The sequence below is a fragment of the Dermacentor albipictus genome, chromosome 1 (assembly GCF_038994185.2).
Source record: "Dermacentor albipictus isolate Rhodes 1998 colony chromosome 1, USDA_Dalb.pri_finalv2, whole genome shotgun sequence".
NCBI lineage: Eukaryota > Metazoa > Arthropoda > Arachnida > Ixodida > Ixodidae > Dermacentor > Dermacentor albipictus.
The window spans coordinates 201,619,510-201,638,069 of record NC_091821.1 but is presented as its reverse complement, the minus strand read 5'-3'; the positions used below and the strand labels follow the sequence as shown (position 1 = coordinate 201,638,069).

Genomic DNA, 18,560 nt, shown 5'->3' with positions numbered 1-18,560 from the left:
GCTTGAAAGCGTATATTTGTGGCAGTAAGTACATTTAGGCAGCGTTTGTTGTTTCATTGCGTAGTTTCCCCTAGAACAGGGGCGCTATAACGTAAAGCTATTCGAAACTTTTCTATTCCAATTCTGGAATCAGTCCTCCGCAATTGGTGAAAAACTTTTCTTGAACCACCCCCACTTCCCCTGCCTGCCACACGACCTCACGAAAACCGCAACAGCTCCCTATCTTATATGACGCGTACACACTGATTATGCATCATAGGACCGAAAAAAAATATATAGTTATTTCTGATTCGACGCCTTTTAGCCATTAACCCACCGCTATTGGTGAAAAGTTTTCGGGCTGCACCCACTTCACCTGCCGGTCATGCGACGTCACATGACCGCGAAAACAACGCGTCAAAGTTACGTTTACGCGTTAAAGATGCATTAATATGCCGACCAAAACAATTTTTTTTTTCTGAATAGCTGCAGGCTGCCCCGTTCGGAAAGGAATACACGATGGCTGGCACCGATCGCTCAGGCACTGGCTACTCGCACTTGCCCGAGACCATGGGTTTATATGCGTACAATAAACCTTCTTGCTTGGCCGTGTAACGTTTTCAAGCACTTTCGGCACGTTTACAACCTCGCTCTGCCAGCTCATCTTTGCTGAGGATCCGTTTTAGCGGCATTCTTAACCTTCCGTTGCATACCGCCACGATTTTCGACCAGCCACCTCAAGCCAAGTAAAGGAAAGTGGACCAATCACAGACGTCGGCACCATCCTCTTCATCTGGTTATCGATGTTCAGGGCACTGGCTTGGCCCCATCGAATCCCTCTCCACTTGAGCGTGCGCCTCGCCTCTTGTCAGCCAATTAGATAAGACATGCCACACAGTAGGTAATGTTATTCGTCTTTAAAGCAAACAAAAGTGACCTCCTAGAAAGGAGGAGAGAGTTTGATTGGTCTGTTCAGACAACCCTGCGGGTCACTGCCGGGTGCTTGCGTCGGCGGTTACGCAAATTCGACGTCAGAAGATTTGAACAAAAACATATTGGAATAGCTTTACGTTATAGGGCCCCAAAGCCGTATAACTAGTACATCTATAGCGGTGCAGCTTCTAAATCTACAGACACCCCAAAGCATTCTCGCTATTCCCGGCAGTCGCAGCTATTCGCTTACCTGCAGGCACAACTCTGTTACGCTTAGTAGGCGATTTTATGTGTACAATATAGGGGTATTACTCAGGCTCGCGCGTGCGCACCTGACCCTTCTCTGGATCGCACAGCGCCGGCGGAGCGGCAGTCGCTCCGTAGCACTTTCGCAGCAGCCCTAGCAGTCAGAGCTGTGACCCCTAACCCGCGGTTCGCAGTGAGTTGCGACCACGGCGGGTTCAGGCCAGTGGGGACAGGGTGAGTCTCAACCTAAGGTGTTTATTCACCTTAGAGTACAAGGATTCCAACAGACAACAACAGCCACAACACACACAAATACAACACAACACAAAACCTCAGCGGCGGAGCATTCCGCACGTCTGGGGCGAAACAAACCGCACAATGTGGGAACCACAAAAGTAGGCTGATAAGAGTTCAGCTCACCCAAGTGGATCCGCGCTCGGGCCCTGGGGCGGTGGGCGCAACAGGGGGGACGGCGTGCGGCGGTCTCAGCGGCTGATTTGAGATGCGGCCTCTCGCAAGCTCTTCTGCCGTGAGACAAAGTTGCGTCGGGGGAATAGCGCTTCTCCCGAGCGGCGGAGAGGAGTCTCCCCGGTTCCAAGAAAGGGAAAGGAGGGAACGGGGTGCCTTGGCTGCAGCGTCGCGGCCAGGCGCGAAGTGTAGCGGGAGCGGCGGGGGTGCCCTCTCCCCGCTACCCTCCGCGAGCGAGCACGTGATTATCGCGTGATAACCGCGTGGCCGCTCCGGAGATATCGGGACGCGCGTGCGATCCCCACAACAACGAAACAGAGTTCTATTTTGACATTGTCACTCATGTCCTATTTTCGCAGCCACCGCCATCGGCTCATGATGTGTAATGAAATATTTATTTTACTGTTGCAAATACCATATCTAGAACTCATAAGTCTGTGACAACTGCGTTCTTATCGAAGTTTTCTTTAATCCGGCTGATATACTAAGGGTATAGAAAAGGGGGGGGGGGGGGCGGATCGCGCCCCGCAGCCCGGTGGCGCGAGAGCGTCGATGCCCTTGTATCTGTGGTGACAGTCCGACTACCGGCCTCGAAAATGGGCCATTAAAAGACAAGAAAGGTATTCGCTAAAAAAAAAAGAAAATCCAGTGAAGCCTCGACTTCCTTGGCTCGTTGAAAGATTATTGCAGCGCTAAACTTCCCGCTCGTAGTTTCTTCAGAGGGAAAGCTGGGCTCGAGGGGGAACGTTGATTTCGTAAGAAGTGTCAAATGCGAGACTCACGTAGGTAGCAAATCAACGCTCGCGTTGTCTCTTTTTATTCGTTTGCGTCTCCGCTTTCGTGTTGTTAACGACAGAAATAGCAGTTTTTCCGTAAATATATATTTATCAGTATTTACGCTCTCTCTAGTGCTCACCAATACACACGGTTTATGTTCATTCGAATACGAGCCTGAAGGTTGAGTGGACTTCGAGCTTTTGTTTAAGCTTTAATGGAGTTTTAGACATTTCTTTTTGCGTTAAATAAGTGCCCTATAGAACTGTAAACCCTATAGAAGAAATACTAGAATGCCTCAAAGCACCTTCAATAGTTTACAACGATAGCTTTTCTATAAGCCAGGTGGTACATTTGTCGAGACGTCGTGGTTCAGAAGAGGGTCACGTGGGAACGGAACATACTTTTATTTGATGCGTAAAAAATTAAACGCCGGTAATGTAATGTCGGTACTCCTTTAATTATAACGCCTTGACTTCCTTACCACTGTCACAACCACACATGGGCACCCTTGTAAGTGCGCGCCTTCACGCGGGCATCTTCACCCTCGAGGTCAGCTGGCAGTGAGGTAGAGGGATGGCAGACGTCGCGAGGCGAGAGCGGAGGAGGGCGACGTGGACGAAGTGCAGGCTAAATAACGAGGTCTCCATTCAAGGCTTTATGGTGATCTGCATTACGTGCTCCTCGGCGCGCTCTGTGCATTTGATAGTACGCCTAAACGCATCAAATTTTTGCCATGTCGTGCTTTCTCATTAAAGAAGGTTCAGTGGTACCGTTATTTCTCAAACACGGGCAGCTACTACAGGCAAGCATGTCTCACAGGTGTTGAGGAACCAGAGACATAAGTATGCTGGATTTTCTTTTTCAGGAATCGTTACATCGGTCCTTGTTGTCCTTCCACGTTTCAGAGCAACGTGATGCCGATAAGCCTGACTGTAGAGTGATTTATACCATGAAAATATATGTAGCCCGATGCTAAGCACAATAGGTGTTTTGAAGAAGTAAAAGCACAAGGTTGATTATTCCGACAAACCAGTAGTGTTTACAGACCATATGGCCTATTTATGCCGTCATCACAAGTGTATCACGATTTCACCGGATATGTAAATTGGTATTTAAAATATGCATAGGACTGTCAGGTATCAAATGAATACATTTATAATAAGAAATTTTTTCTTTCCTTGCGTAATTTTCTTTTCTAAACGTATACGCGTCTTGCCTGAACGGGTGAACAAAGTGACACTTGAAAAGTTGAAGGTGTTGACCTAACTTAAGACAACATTTAAGCTTTATGCGAATAAATTATCGAGAATAGAAGGCACTGCCCCACGGCTTTTGCATGTTACTTTTTTATCTTTTATCATTTTTGCGCACATCAGAAACGCCACATACTCAGTGTTGAAAAAGGGTGATGTGAAACTTGGCAATGTTCTTGGCAATAACAACAACATGGTCTCCACCCTTTGTGCCCTGTCTTGCATGCGCTTTGTTGTATGAAAAGAGTTCGCACATTGCTCAGGCATCAAGTTTCAACGTTTGGCGAATTGGAATAAATTTTTCTCTATGATCTTGAATGTAGAACACTTCCAAATCACTGTCTATCGGATTTCCGCTGGTGGTGTTCCTCTAGCAAACAAGCGTCTTTCGAGCTACGGTACCAATGGTCTCAGTGGCCCAAGATAACACCATTATTTGACTTCTTATTGTTTAAATACCTTGCGTTCGTGATTCGCAAAGTTGCACAATAATAGTCGCTTAGTCAAAGTGGTAGCACCATGGCTGCAACGAAAAAAAAAAACACGCAAGAACAGAATCAGATAAAAATATACGTACTATGCTGAACATGCAGCACAGATCGAACTGTCACGCAACTCCAGGACGCCATCACCTCGTAGCTTCTCTACTTGGTGTGCTTTATTGTGAGAACAGGCGGCATCAGAAACACAGAATATTCAGTTAATCATACTGGAGAAGCGCGCCAGTGTATGCATCAAATTTTTCTAATTACCGTACCATTCGTAAGAAAATTATGCACCACATGCGACCTCGATATTTATTCCCAATTTTGGATCCTCAAACTCAGGCTGCACAGGAATACGACAGTGACTGTACCGGCGTTGTACCGGGGCTGGCATCCTGACCCGATCGTAGCAGTAGTGCAAAACGTCAGGCCAAGTTTTATCAGCTCGTTCTCGACTATCCGAGGTGTGTTGGCGAGCATCACCAGACACTTATTGCGCTCAGCTATTTCGCTCATGCAGGCACGGTAGAGGTCCACCATCCTGGGAAGAAAGGATTGCAGGCGACAGCAATGAGCGCATCTATGAAAGTATATTTGAAACACTTTGAGCGCCCGCTCGCATCGTTTGTGTATGTTATTGCGCTACAACGTGAATTATTTGCGTTGCAGCAGCTAGGTTTGGGTAATTTATCGAAGAAGCATAACGTACAACGTGTACAGCGTAGTCTCGCGATGTACTTGCAATTAAGTAACTCGAGAAAGGGCTCAGTAAAATGCTGTCAAGTCATAATCGCCTTACTTGCACACGTTGTCGGCGATGTCTCTGAGATTGGACACCGGTATATACTTGATGTTTCGTTTGTACTTCCTGGCTTGGTCAGATATATACTGACTGCAGCGTTGTTTTTCCCTCTCGTACCCAGCCATGTTGCACACTACATAAAGAAATGGAAACATTAACATGCATTCGTATTTGCAGATTGAACTGCAAATATGGAGCCTGATAGGCTCTGCAACTTACGCCCGTCATCATTGTCAAGAACCGGAATGACCACACCCGTCATCGCCGATTGGGGTTGCTGTTCATCGCTGGAGTTCGTCATATTGAATGCGGCGGTCGGGGTTGTTACTGGCACGTTGGGGGGCTGCGGATCATGTTTGACTCTGTTCATGATCTTGTCAAACCCGAACCCACGCACCTTGTTGTAGATCCTCCTGCGATATTTTTATCCATGAGCATCTACTTCTTCGTATACTTTTTCTCCTTCAAAATTTAGCTGCTAAATTATGGGCTTCACTGCAGCGCAAATAATTTTAACCAAGGTGTCGAGAAAGCTCCATCAGGTCAATCAGCCATCAAAATAATATAGTCAGCACGTTTGAATGACATGTTCACATTCCTGGTACTTTGAAATGAAGACGTGCAATCTCAGACACAATTAGAGCGAGGACAACTCAAACGCCGACTATATCAACTGAAAAGTCTCACAGTGGCGGAAAAGAAGGAGGACAAGATTTATCTGCGGATGCACAAGGGAAGACCAGCGCCAGCCCGTCAATTATTATACACGTGCGGGCACTCGCGAAAGATAACTGTTCAAGTATAACTACTCTTTTTTGAGCATGATAATCAAGGGCTGTCTTGCGCACATGCTACTGCTATTTATGCTACTCCATCACTTGACCACGAGGCAAACTTTCTCGTTCTGACGACGGCACAGAACTATACTGTATACAAATTTCGGAGTATATACACTTATTATCGCGACAGTGCCAAGAAGGGTTAGACGGTGTTCCACAGCTCAACGATCGTTTATGCTGATAGAATATTTGATAGATGCAACAGCCTGTCTGCCCGAAAGTCCATGTACATGCTTAAAAAGATGGCGAGAAAGCGAGCATTGCAGCAACAAAAAAATTTTTTTGCTGCTAAGCACGAAGTTGCGGGATCAAATCCCGTCCACGGGGGCCGCATTTCGACGGTGGCAAAATGCAAAGCTGCTTTTGTACCGTGCACTGGGTGCACGTTAAAGAACCGCAGATAGTCAAAACTAATGTGGAGTTCCACACTACGGCGTGGGCTACAATCATGTCGTGGTTTTGACATATAAAATCCAGTAATTCATTTCATACGAGGAACCTTATAAAATACGCCCTTACGGCATTCTCCAAATTTGTTAATATGCGGTACATGCCACCTGTAGGTTTTCTTAGTCGTGCTTTCTTTTTTTCACTTGAACTGCTCTTTCTGTGCATGGCGGCACATATCTTTCCTAACATACCGCCATCCGCAAACAGAACGGTAAATCTATGGGGCAGAGAGTTAACGTAAAGTATAACCACGACTTTCTTCTGCAACACGAAGAAAACCAGCTTCTAATAAACGCGTGAGCTGCACACTAAAGCTAATATTCACCTTGTGAATGCAAGAATTAGTGAGCAAGGATTTATGGCACGACAGGACCATCGTTTTTTACATTACAAAGCTTCGACGAAAAGTTCAGCAAACGTTTTGATGATCTCTAAGGATTTTCCAACACACATGGTCGTCTAAAGAAGTCAAGGTATTACCTAAACTTGTATGCTCCTATGCAGTAGCGGTTCCTTACGGACTCTTGACCCCCCCCCCCCCCCTCCTCTCCGACCTTACATTTTGATTTCTTCACTTACAGAAGCAATGGTGATCGTTATAACAGCAAACCAAGTACTTGTCCTCATAGGAGAAGATCTTGAGGACAAGGTCACCTAAATATCGGTCTAACTCGAGGGAAACATTGCTTTAGTATATATCACCAGGGAATGCGTCAACATTATAACCGACGCAAATACAGAAAACTCCCGTGAATTCGATCTCTGCGAGATTGCAAGGCTTTACCGAATTATGCGAAAGGTCCAATTCACAAACAGCGAGAAAATGAAGGAACTTGAATCCATTTTGTTAGTTGAAGTAGTCTAGAATGTATTTTTGTTCCTTTCTCTGGAAGCGATACTCCATCAGAATGAGTCGAAGAGTTCGGACATGTTTAAATGCCTCAGCATCACACGACACGAAACAAGCGGAAACGAATGGATTCACGAGTGAAATAAGCGTCGAGCACTAAAATATAAATATAAATTTAAATCAAATAGCTTCGTGCCTAGAGAAGCAGCAGCACTGCTAGCTGAATTTAGTATATGTTAAGCTTTAGTAACCGCGGTTGTGGGTCGAATTAAGCGAAGTAGCGTGCTTGTAAATCAGTTTTTCTTGCGTAGCAATGTATCGTTTCTCACTCGGACTTTCCAGTGCCTTTTAATTGAGCGAAAAGTCGAATTAACCGAGGTGAAATTCACGAGAGTTGACTGCATGTGACTGCTGTAGATTCCACCCCACAATCGTCGACTTTTAATACATGAAAATGTTTCCAGAATAGCCCCAGTAGACACACAATATTTTTCCTTACATACTGGTTCCCCAAACTTCTTTCCTAATACAATCCTCAACACGTTTTAACAAACCGTCACACGGCAGAAAGTAATACATATCTGCAATATTCATACTTAGAACTAACATCTTTCCTTCAAGAACTGAAATAGTGTCTGGAAGTGAGGTAAGCGAAATGGATGTAGGAAGCTTAGTAACGCTAGACACTTGTGCTGGTAATTAGCTTCAACTTACCATCAAGTATTTTCACGAACACATTTGCCCGAAAAACAATCCCCTGCTTATGCGCTTTAGCTGATGAAATAGTTCTAAAGTGAATGATGTCGCTTTCTTGGCACTAAATGCAATCTTATTCAGCTGATGTCTCAACAAAGAAATTGACAGCAGGTTACTTCATCGGATTAAGCATGATAAGGTCATTTTTATCACTGTGAAGCCATTTTAACTTCGTATTAACGTGTTGCCACTTCGTTAATGAAAACTAATCAATGAAACAAAACTGTAGTAGGTCGAGTTCAGGCTGCAGGATATCCGGTTACTATTCTTTCTTCGCGTATTCATGATGGGCTTCGGCAAAAAAATTTAGGCGCTTTATTTAGCTGCGGAAGTATGAAATGCCAATGTTATTACCACTCGAAGATATTTTGAATTACGTGTTTAAAAAACAACTACTCTGTTTTCATGAACCTTAAACCGCAGTTTTCAAATATTTACAGCGTATGACATCGGATACTTCGGGCAACGACGTCGTATACCAGTTCGTGCACTTACTCGAGATGATCGTGCAGTTTCAAGCGGGCACTTGGAGCGATCCTCGTTTCGTTGCTCAACTGCTCCTCAAGTAAGTGGTCAGGCCTCTTTTCTGGTGCCCTCGTGCGCACAACTTCGTCGCCAAAGTAGTAGTAATCCTCGTATACGTAGTCGTCCGGCTGCATCTCAGACATTCCGGGTGCCGACTGGTATACTTTGCGGCAGGTCACTTTGTACTCGGCCATGAGTAACGACCTCAGCACGGACACTTGAGCCTTGGCATGCAGGCTGTGCTTGCACTGTCCGTTGTCCAGAGAGTGTATCAGACATTTTTCGAGCATTTCCAGAGACCTAAAATCAAACATCTGTTAGTTCACCTTGCGCAAGCAATTTCGTCATCTTACAGAACTACCAAAGACCGTGAGGGCCCTTCTTGTAAAAATGAAGGAACGCACGAGCAAGATTCGGCTGACGTCATCGTGTCCCATGTAGCTTGCTCGGCAAACTCCTGAAATTCTATGGTACATTGGAGAGCCTTTAAGAGTGATTTTGGGTAGTCACATTTGGGATCAACGTCTGTCAGCAACAGAGCTGTGAATGAAGAGCAAAGAGAAAATTGCTGATGGTCTTTATCAGGCAAGATAGAGACATAGTGATACTTACAAGCGGCGCTTTCACACAATGGAGCCACGTTCCAAGTCCAGAAATTCAGTATAGCCGACGTGTGCTCGTGAAGTGTAGACTTCGTGCAGCCTGTGGTCCTCTCGACATCTATCATGCAGTGCTGGTATTCTGCTAAGTAACTGACCAGATAAAAGAAAGCGAAAAAAGCAGTCCGCGTGAGCAAGATCTGTGAACCGTGCTAAGCGCGGGTCATATTTATGCTCACTTAAAGGTAGTTTGAATTTACCTGCATGTTGTCGACGTGACGTAGTACTCCCCTTGCCTCTTCAAATCTTCCATGAGCTTGTTATAAGAAAGGCCACAAAGAAGCATCTTCTTCAGCGCGTCGGGTTGAGCGCATTTCAGCAAGACATTCAAGTCGGCTGCCGAGAAACAGGCATTGCAATTTTTAAAGGCATCGCCAACATGCTTGTCCCGTCTTTTGCTTAGCGCAACTTGTCTAAGACAGAACCTCCGAGTACTTGTTTCAGTGGTTCCTAAATTTTGAAACTATTCTACAGTGTCAATGGTACTTTATCATTATCCCTATCAAATTGGATTGATACTCTCTCCCCATCCAATGGCTACAATGGATGCATCCTACATTAAAATGGAGCACCCACCAGGCCACCCGTAACAAAGGTTGAGTCTATTTCGGCTCAGCGACATTTTCAAACGCCACCGCTCTCCACTGTCCCTCTTCCTGAACCCAGACACACGCATACACACGCACGCGTTCACGGACAAGCCACCACTGCAACGTTTAAGCTGCAGGCGCAGAGATGGTTGAACATCGATGGGCATGGAGCACAAACTTGCGCTAATTCTACTTGCGTGGAAAACTTACCTGGCTTACAGTTATCATTACTCCACTAACATGTTCACTTTAGTTCCAAATGAAGGAAATAATGATGTTTCCTTCATTCGGCACTAAAGTGAACATGTTAGAGTAGTATTGATAACCTTACCTACGACCTTAAGAAAAACGTAATGCAAGTTCCACGAAGGGCGAGGGTAGCTAAAATGCCAACTTTTTCAAATAAATCAATCGTCGAGTCGAAAGCTCCAATGCGATACACATTTGCAACCTCCTCGTGAAATGTTCGCAAAGGCCTGCGGACCTTCTTACCGGACTTCTGCGTGCAGCGAGACCTAAGGGTGTCGGTCATTAACTCCGTCTGCATCTGCATCATGGAGGTGAAGCTGTCGTCCGTGTATGTGCACTCGTTGTCTGCTCGGGCTTCCATGAAACACTGCGAAAATGAATCAAGAGCCCTAGAAAGTAAGAACAAAAGACAATTGTTCGCTATCAGAAGAGGATATATTGTCATATAATGTCTATAAGTTCGAGAGCTGTAAACTCGACAAACTAAATAAATAATAAACAATTGCAACTTTTGTTCGCAGCCCGTAAATTTACGCAAGAGCAGAGCCAGCTTTCTGAGCTCACGCTGGCTTTGATTTGTTCACAAGCAATCGGCCGCTTGCTCAGGAGAATTGCACAGTGTTCTGCTGTCTGTCTAACATGTGTATGTCATAGCGTCTGTCACTAAGAACTCTTGTATTACCTTCTTCCGTTGCTTACAGTTTGTCGATAATAAAGTAGGTAAATATGGCATGATGATATGGCGAAACACATTACGTCATGCAGTAGTACTCACCTGCATTCGTCGATCTTGACCGAGAGTTTATTTTGGAGCGTAAAACTGCACTTCAGGTATTTTTGAAGTAGACTTTTCTTCTTGCAGAGAGACGGTACTCCAGCTTCGGCTTGATTCATATGCAAGAGAGTATAATATTAATGATTACTGATTAATATCAGCACACTTCGACTGTCTAGAGAACCTTCTATAAGCGATTAAACTTTCTTTAATTTGTTTATGAAAAGCAAAGCAGTACCTTTCTTCTCCGCCAGTGTCTTCTTGTCTGAAAATTTAGGGAGGAATATGCCCGGTTATTCAATGGACGGCCCATGTTTAAAGAATAGAAGCGCAACACCATCACGCATGAAAAACAAATAGCTTCCCCTCTGCGTCTTCAAAAATGCATTCACAAAATGGATTCGTAAGTTTTTTGATGACCGTCATAAGACTTTCCAGTTTATGAAAGCACAGAGTTCTTGCGGTAATTTACGTTTTATATTGAAAACCTTGATGTTACTGTTTTTCGTACATTTATCCGCTCAGAAAAGTGCATTCAAGGCCTGAATTACCGTCCGCATTAGCTGTCGCGAAAATAGCACATCATGCCTGTAACGTACAGTGAGCGTCGTATACCGATATTGACCGCCGTTCTGGTTTGTACAAGCCGACTGTTTGTTGGGGCATGTATATATAAGAAGATATAGGCTCAATTAAATTGGCCACGAGTACTTCAATTTACCATACATCTCAACACCATCCCCTCATGTCCGTGTCTTTTCACCATAATTTAAAGTGAAAGCGAACCGCTTCTTTCTTTTCTTTTTTTTTTTGCTTTCCCAGCTTTTACTTCACAATGTAAAGGCACGGTTAACATTATTGATACACTATTTATTCTTTATCTATGAGCCCGCTTATGTTCTCACTTTCTAGAAAGGATTTCGCAAACGGATTTCTGACACGGATTTAGCCTGCACAAGCAAACCAACGAGCCCGCCCACCTTCTGGCTTGCACCGGGAGGAGTATTTGTCCTGCACAACGTTCGTGAGGTAGACAAAATCTTCCAGCTCTTTCACTTTCATGCTGCAGTTGGTCAGCTTGCGTGCCTGTTGTACACAGGAACGATGTCTGCCAAGAAACCTGCATGCAAGACGCAACTGTGCTGTCACTAAACCGAATCCCCCGAGGCAAGCATTACCGATTACAACTCATAAAAATTGCCAAGGTAAAAGCTGAACGAAAGGCATATTTAAAGCAATTATGGCTGGCGACTGATTCCTACCCAATTCTACAGTCGTGTCGTGTTTACATGGATGGGACGTAAGCGTATAAAGCAGTCAATGTTCGGCTCATGGCCGAAGTGTAAAAAAAAGACGGCCGTCGGGGCACGTCACTTTGGTGTTGTTCAGTGCATTCACCGCTAGGATTCAGACGAAGACGTATTTGAATTCGGGGGGTGCCGGTAAAAGTAGATTGTTACCAACTCTCCCAATTTGCTATTTTGCTTGGACTCAGCGAATAGCATGCAAATGAGATGTGCACTTAATGCCTCAATGTCTTTCAGCGTCTTATACTCACATGCACGCCTGCACGGTGTCCTTGGCCATGGCAAAACTTGAGAAGAAATTGACCACGCAGTACGAAAAGAGCTTGACAAGCTTCCTGTACGAGCAACCTGGTGGAGGCAGATTCTCTGCATGGGAAACGCGGAAAAGCATCTCAGTGTTCATGCAAGTCAAAAGAGTGATGTGCTACATGTCTTCTTCGTAGCTTATTTGCCATTTAACCGCTAAGCTGATAGCGGTGATTATATATTATCTGCTCAATAGTGCAGTTTTTACTGGATATATTGCAATTCTCTTTTAGCCTCTCTGCTCGCCTGAAAATGCCACATTCTCAAGTAAGTTATGGAGCCCCGCGTCTTTACAGCACCTTTTACAATCTTTTTGTTACATATTTCTACAATTTTATAATTATGAAATAAGTATTCATACAACCATGGGATTTTTCGGGCAATGCTTCAAACTTGGGCAACACTCATTGCGTGATCCCCGTTGCATGACTAGAGGCTTACGTAAAATGAGAGACCTCGCCGGCAAGTTTCAGCGAATTTCGTTTTCTTCCTGACGCTTGATTTTATCGTATATTTTCGGACAAAGCAGTGTCCCTCAGCCTTCTGGGTGCTGTTTGGTGCTTTTTTTGTGGCGTTTATAAATTAGCGACATATTTAATTATTGCTCTAGCATCAACCTTACCCTAGTGTTTTCAACCTTGCAGATAAGCGGTGGTTAAACCACAAGTCGTCACTTTCGAACGCTGACGTTCGTTTCAGTTTCGTCACCTACATCAATTACCCAACAAACGTGGCAAACATACCACACCTGCCAGCGTCGCAGAAAGACGCCATGTTTAAGCTCTTGCCCAAATATTCTCTAGTTATTCAAATTATCTGAGCAAATGAAGCACCGGAGTAAAAGCTTGTGCACCATACAGTTCCATCCTCTGGGATATCAAAAAAAATTTACAAATTTAGAGGGCGCTTGCGTTGCATGCAGAATTGCCGACTAAAGTCGCGTAGCTAGGGAACACGTGAGCTTTTACCATTTGGTATGAATGCACTAGACCGCTGCTCTCCCAAGTCAGTAGATATTGTTCGTTATTGCCTATACGCACGCTCAGTTGGCGACCCTTCATAGGTGCCGTGCCTGTCTGTGGCTAATCGACCAAAATTCAACCGGTGGATTCGACATACAGTAATTCGGGAAAATGTTTAGCGTTCACATTTAGCTTCTGTGACTGGCTATGTGTGCGCATGCCTGAAATTTGTCATTGTATTCTTATTAGACCACGAATATCAGCTAATTCCGTGTTATGATGTCGTCAAAGACAGCTCTAAGTGCATACTTCTTCGAGAATTTCAAGCATGTCTTTTTCACAGGAAGTGATGCAGTGATTCATTAAGATATACATCTGCTGGCGACGACCTCCCAATACCTGGCAAGCTTATTAGTGCCGTCCGACAGCACTTGGTAAATAAGTTTCTTTCGATGATGCCTCAGAGCTCTCTGTGCTTTCCTTGTCTTACTTGTCATTTGGTTTCATAAGGTTGTTACTAAAAAAGGAGCTCCTCGGTCCCCTTAATCATCTCACTCGTTTCATAGTGATGGTCACGACTATTGCAGCCAGGGTGTCTTGAGTTAGTATGCGAGGGAGTGCTGGCCAGTTGGCGGGTCCTTGGTTCACGCACTATGTGACGCTTGTGGTTGAAGGAGGTTCCGCATCCGCCGCTATGGCCGTGAGTAGCGCTCGCGAACATACCGATGCCTAGGCTTTGTAGAGATGTACGCAACAGATGTACGCAACAAACTCCCGGGCCAACGAGGAGGAGGGAAGGGGATGGCAACCGATAACAAATTACAGAGATATAGTCAAATATTACAGAGACGGCAGGAAGACATTCCCGCACCCCCACCACTCCTTGACCCTAGCCGAACAAACAATATACAGGCAAATCCAGGCAGGATCCTTTCCCCACCCCTGCCTCCAGAACAAAATATGCCCAGAGAGATACAAGAACACATGTCCTCACTGCAATGCATTAGGCACCCTTCGGCACGTCATAGGAGAGTGCAATTTTTCCATAGACCACCCCCCACCTATACCCATAACTAACCCCCCTGCTATCCCCACCCTTTACGAGCGATGCGAGATCATGCTGTCCAGCCCCGCCCTGGAAGACCAGCTCCGACTGATCCACAGGGGCCAGGCGGCCCTGGAAGTATATGGAGTCCGCGAAGGGGGAGCCACCCCATCAGACGCTTAACGCGTTTAATTTCATAATGGACCAGTAAAGTTGTTTCTCTCTCTCTCTAACGTTGTAGCCTGAGGTAATGCCGTAATTAGCATAGCTGAATTTGTAAAGCAAAGCACGCGTCATGTGGAGGTTCTGGGCTTGCCTCTAAGCGGCCGCGAAATTATCTTTTTCCCCCTTTCCTTTCCCTTTCCCTTGAGTGAAATACTGAACTTTATCGCCAATTGAACGCCCTAGTTTATTTTCAGGCAGCTTAAAAATAATTCCCTGTATGCTTTCTTTTTGCCTCATATAGTTTTGTACCGCCGTGTGTTTTCTTTTTTTAGTTGGGACAAAATTTTAAAAAACTGCATTGAACATATAGCCCAGTTCGGCATGTTCACGTGAATTACTTAAAAAGGCGGACGCTACTTAAGCGATAAATTGCAACAGTGTTCACGTTGCTAACTAGAAATGTTTAGCTTCCTAATGATTCATTTTAGGGCACATGTTTTAACTGCGAAATTGAAGCTACACAGTAGTAATATCTTGTGTGTTTATATTAAATTCTAAGGCTGACGCCACTTTCGCGATTTCCGTGCTCAATTTCTGCTAAAGAATGGTGTTCCAGTTAAGATATACCGAACTGCTTGACACATGCTTTTCGGAAGCAGCTAGCTGGAACTACCACGTATTTCGTAATACATTTTACGGCTGGATACCTCGAAAGTGGTGCTAAACTTATGATTTCTGCTAACCAAGCATGACTTCACTAAACCTCGGCTTCAGTTTCGCGATGGAGACGTATGTCCTAAAGAGAATAATGAAGAATGATTAGTGAATCTTTTTTTTGAATTAGCTCCCTGAATGTTCCTGGCTTTATGCAGGTAACTTCCACCTCTACGATAGATGCGCCTCAATAGGAAGAACATAAGACACAGGCGATGGTCAAAAAAACGTCAAATTTTTTAAACAATCGCGGGTGGTGTAATAATATTCCATTGCGTGAGTGTGAAAGTAATCGATTTTTTTTCTTTCACGAGGAAGAGCAACGAGCCTTTCTATTACAACGTTTTCGCGAACTCTGCACTTTCAATATTTCTCACGCAACAGCCGTCTACTTCGGCATATAATAAGGTGCCGACTTCACAAGGAACATGGGGAACCAACACTCAATAATCGGCTTTGTCCACTGCAGAGTGCGCGAGATCCTAAGAGGGATTCAGTCTTTATACGGGTTCCAAATTAATACTCGGCCGTTCTCACGTTTGCTGTACGATGAATAGATCGCGTGCTTTTCCTTATTCAAGAATTTGCAGGCTGACTTCGCTGAGTCCCCGATGAGTATTTCCCGCATGGTAAGCATTTTTGTGGAGAGGCCGTCAACATTCTTGCACTCGCTGTGGGATATGATTTCGTTCGTGCATTCTTGGAGTTGTTTGATCACCCTGGTGGAAAAAATAAAATACGCGTTAATAATACTGTACTCGCTGTCGCTGGATAGGATTAAAAAGAACCAACCCGCAGACTTCGTCATCCTCGTTCGCCTTCCTCGCCAACATCCTGAGAGAAGGTGTTGTCGGGCCCGTTTCATTCGCAGCAAGGTTGTACACGTGCTGGTGCTTCGCAAAATGTCTTTTCCATATCACCATCTTCCATAGGAAGTTTGAACCACACGTGAAATAACGACGCAGGGCGTCTTCAATAGCACATCCTTCGGTATGCTTCAAATGGCGCTCTATGAAAAAAAATTTGACAAAGAACAGCAGCTGTTATCGAAAAATAGTTGCTATAGGCGCTTTATATGCTCAAAATTGCGTTAAATGACAAGAAGCACACAGGAAAACATGCAGTTATAACCAAGAACATGGGAGTAATACGTATTCAAGATCTGCATGAAATGTTGTAGCGTTGGTGTTTGGTAAAAAAATAATGAAATCTGTGGTTTGATGTGCTAAAACCACGATGTGATTATGAGGCGCGCCGTAGTGCGGGACTCGGGATAAACTTTGGCCACCTGGGGTTCATTAACGTGCACCAAATGCAAGGTACATGGGCGTTTTTTTCACCCCCATCGAAATGCAGCCGCCGCGGCCGGAATTCGATCGCGCGTTCGCGGGCTTAGCACCGCAACACCATCGCCACTATGCCACCACGGCGGGTTGGTGTTTGGCGACTTCTGCTTCTGATGTGTCGTGCACTGTGACTGAATCATGAACATACCTTTGTTGCGATACTTATCAGCGTTGCCGTATTCACTGTTTGCCATGGCCCAGTGCTGAACTTTGAAAGCCGCTCTTGGAGCACCTTGAAAACAGAATAATGTTCATGACCACCGTAGCGAAGCAGTTCAAGGCAGGCAAACGCTTGCAGCTTGCCTCAGAACGCGTTCTCGGCGTACTAGACAAATTTTTAGTTACAGGAAAAAAAAAAAACTGAGACGTGGTGGCCTCACATATGTTAACCCTTCTCCAGTTCCAAAAATGTAATAATACAGATAAAATACGAAAGGGTGCCACGTGACTAGTCGCGCGGCATTTTGTATTTAGCAGGCTTTCTTTCACCCTTGGGAAAAAAAACTTGTATGTAGCAGGCATTGAGCAACAGAAAGCTGGATCGGGAATTTTTTGAGGATGGCCTACAATTTTCTCATTGACACTTTTGCTCTGATATAACATTTAGGCAGTTGATTAATTAATAATAATTATGTAATTAGGCAAATAGAAAAATAGCCTGATTTGCTCCAAGTAACGGCAAACAACATTACTTTGGTTCTGTCCGGCCACGTGGCACTTGCATAATATGTAAATTTTGGCACAAGTTGCGTGGCACACCCAGTATATGTCAGTAATAGGGCCTGAATGAAGAATCATGGCCCTCTATCAGGTAGATTCGAACAGTTCTTTTTTATTTGGAGAAGTTGTTCTCAGGAGATGGCAAAATTTCTAATGCTCGCTGAACTATATGTGATTGCACAATTTAGTTATGTGTACTCGTTGTGCGCAATGCTGTTTATAGGCACTGCAAAAAAAAAAAAAAATCGCCGACGATTACGATACTCTCGAATGGGAAACTTGAGCGCAACTCTATACGTGTTTTCATTTCGCGATATTATTGAGGCATCGCACTGATCACCGCACCGACTGACGGAGCCGTGACGCGCGGCGCTACATACAGGGTGTCCCAGCTAACCTTAGCCAGGGTTCAAGATACTCACATTATGTCTTTTTCATTCCGTCTAATTAGATAACTAGTCCGTATGAACTCTTTGAATATTATAATTAGATGAAAAGTGTCAGTGGGAAAATTGTAGCGCGACATGAAAAACTCCCAATACAGCATTCTATTGCTCAATACGTGCTCCATAAAAGTATTTTTCCGAGCGTGAAAGAAGCCCGCAAATGCGCGCAAAATTGCCGCGTGACTGGCCGCTCGGAGCACTTTACCTGTATTCGTGGGCTTCTTTGACGCCTGGGAAAACACTTTCGTGTAGCACGTATTGAGCAACAGAAAGATGTATCGGGAGTTTTGTGTTGCTCTACGATTCTCTCACAACTAACTCGCCTCACAACAACGAAGGCAGGGAGATCCATCTTCCAGGAACTCGGATATCACCCCGATAGAGTAGCGGAGGAGTTCTCTGACGTTCCTCCGTCGATTCGTGAGAACATTACGGTCGTGAGAACATTACGGTGCTCCTCCCAACCTCAACGAGTCGGCTCACGGGGCTGCGCGTGAACTTGCCCACCGCGCTACCCTCGACCAATCGGAAGCCAACTCCCCAGAGAACAGGGACACGCCCTCCACCTACAACGAGCTTACTAAACACTAGTATCTCAGCCATAGAACCTACTTTTTTCCTCATCCGCGCCTAAATAGCGCTCAAGCATTAACACTCCGTCTACTACAAACGAATACCTATCCGAATCCATCGCTCTTACATAAAATCTATCCGGATACTTACACCAACGCTACCTGCCACGATTGTGGAGATATAGCCACGTTAGACCATATGCTCGGGCGGTGTGCCCGGTCACGCTCTATCATCGCTAACAGCTCGGCCAGATGGGAGGCGGTTCTCCGCAGCCCTCTTCTGGCTGACCAACTCTGGGCGTTCCAGCAGGCCCTCGATGCGGCCGAGAGGCTCGGCCTTC

At 45.0% G+C, this 18,560-nt stretch overlaps 1 protein-coding gene across 2 annotated transcripts in view; it reads right to left on the bottom strand.

Moving 5' to 3' along the window:
- Positions 1 to 4,439: 4,439 nt before the first annotated feature.
- Positions 4,440 to 18,560, bottom strand: part of LOC139054133 (uncharacterized) — a 30,279-nt gene continuing 16,158 nt past the window's right edge. For both annotated transcript variants that reach the window (XM_070530733.1, XM_070530734.1), the window contains exons 7-21: positions 16,630 to 16,713; positions 15,928 to 16,144; positions 15,673 to 15,854; positions 12,195 to 12,309; positions 11,617 to 11,756; positions 10,875 to 10,901; positions 10,637 to 10,745; positions 10,105 to 10,250; positions 9,223 to 9,358; positions 8,976 to 9,115; positions 8,768 to 8,903; positions 8,334 to 8,663; positions 5,163 to 5,356; positions 4,941 to 5,076; positions 4,440 to 4,682 (exon numbers count right to left, since the gene is read on the bottom strand). In XM_070530733.1, coding sequence (XP_070386834.1) covers positions 4,454 to 4,682; positions 4,941 to 5,076; positions 5,163 to 5,356; positions 8,334 to 8,663; positions 8,768 to 8,903; positions 8,976 to 9,115; positions 9,223 to 9,358; positions 10,105 to 10,250; positions 10,637 to 10,745; positions 10,875 to 10,901; positions 11,617 to 11,756; positions 12,195 to 12,309; positions 15,673 to 15,854; positions 15,928 to 16,144; positions 16,630 to 16,713 — 2,321 coding nt within the window. In that variant the 3' untranslated portion in view covers positions 4,440 to 4,453. The remainder of the gene's footprint in view (positions 4,683 to 4,940; positions 5,077 to 5,162; positions 5,357 to 8,333; positions 8,664 to 8,767; positions 8,904 to 8,975; positions 9,116 to 9,222; positions 9,359 to 10,104; positions 10,251 to 10,636; positions 10,746 to 10,874; positions 10,902 to 11,616; positions 11,757 to 12,194; positions 12,310 to 15,672; positions 15,855 to 15,927; positions 16,145 to 16,629; positions 16,714 to 18,560) is intronic.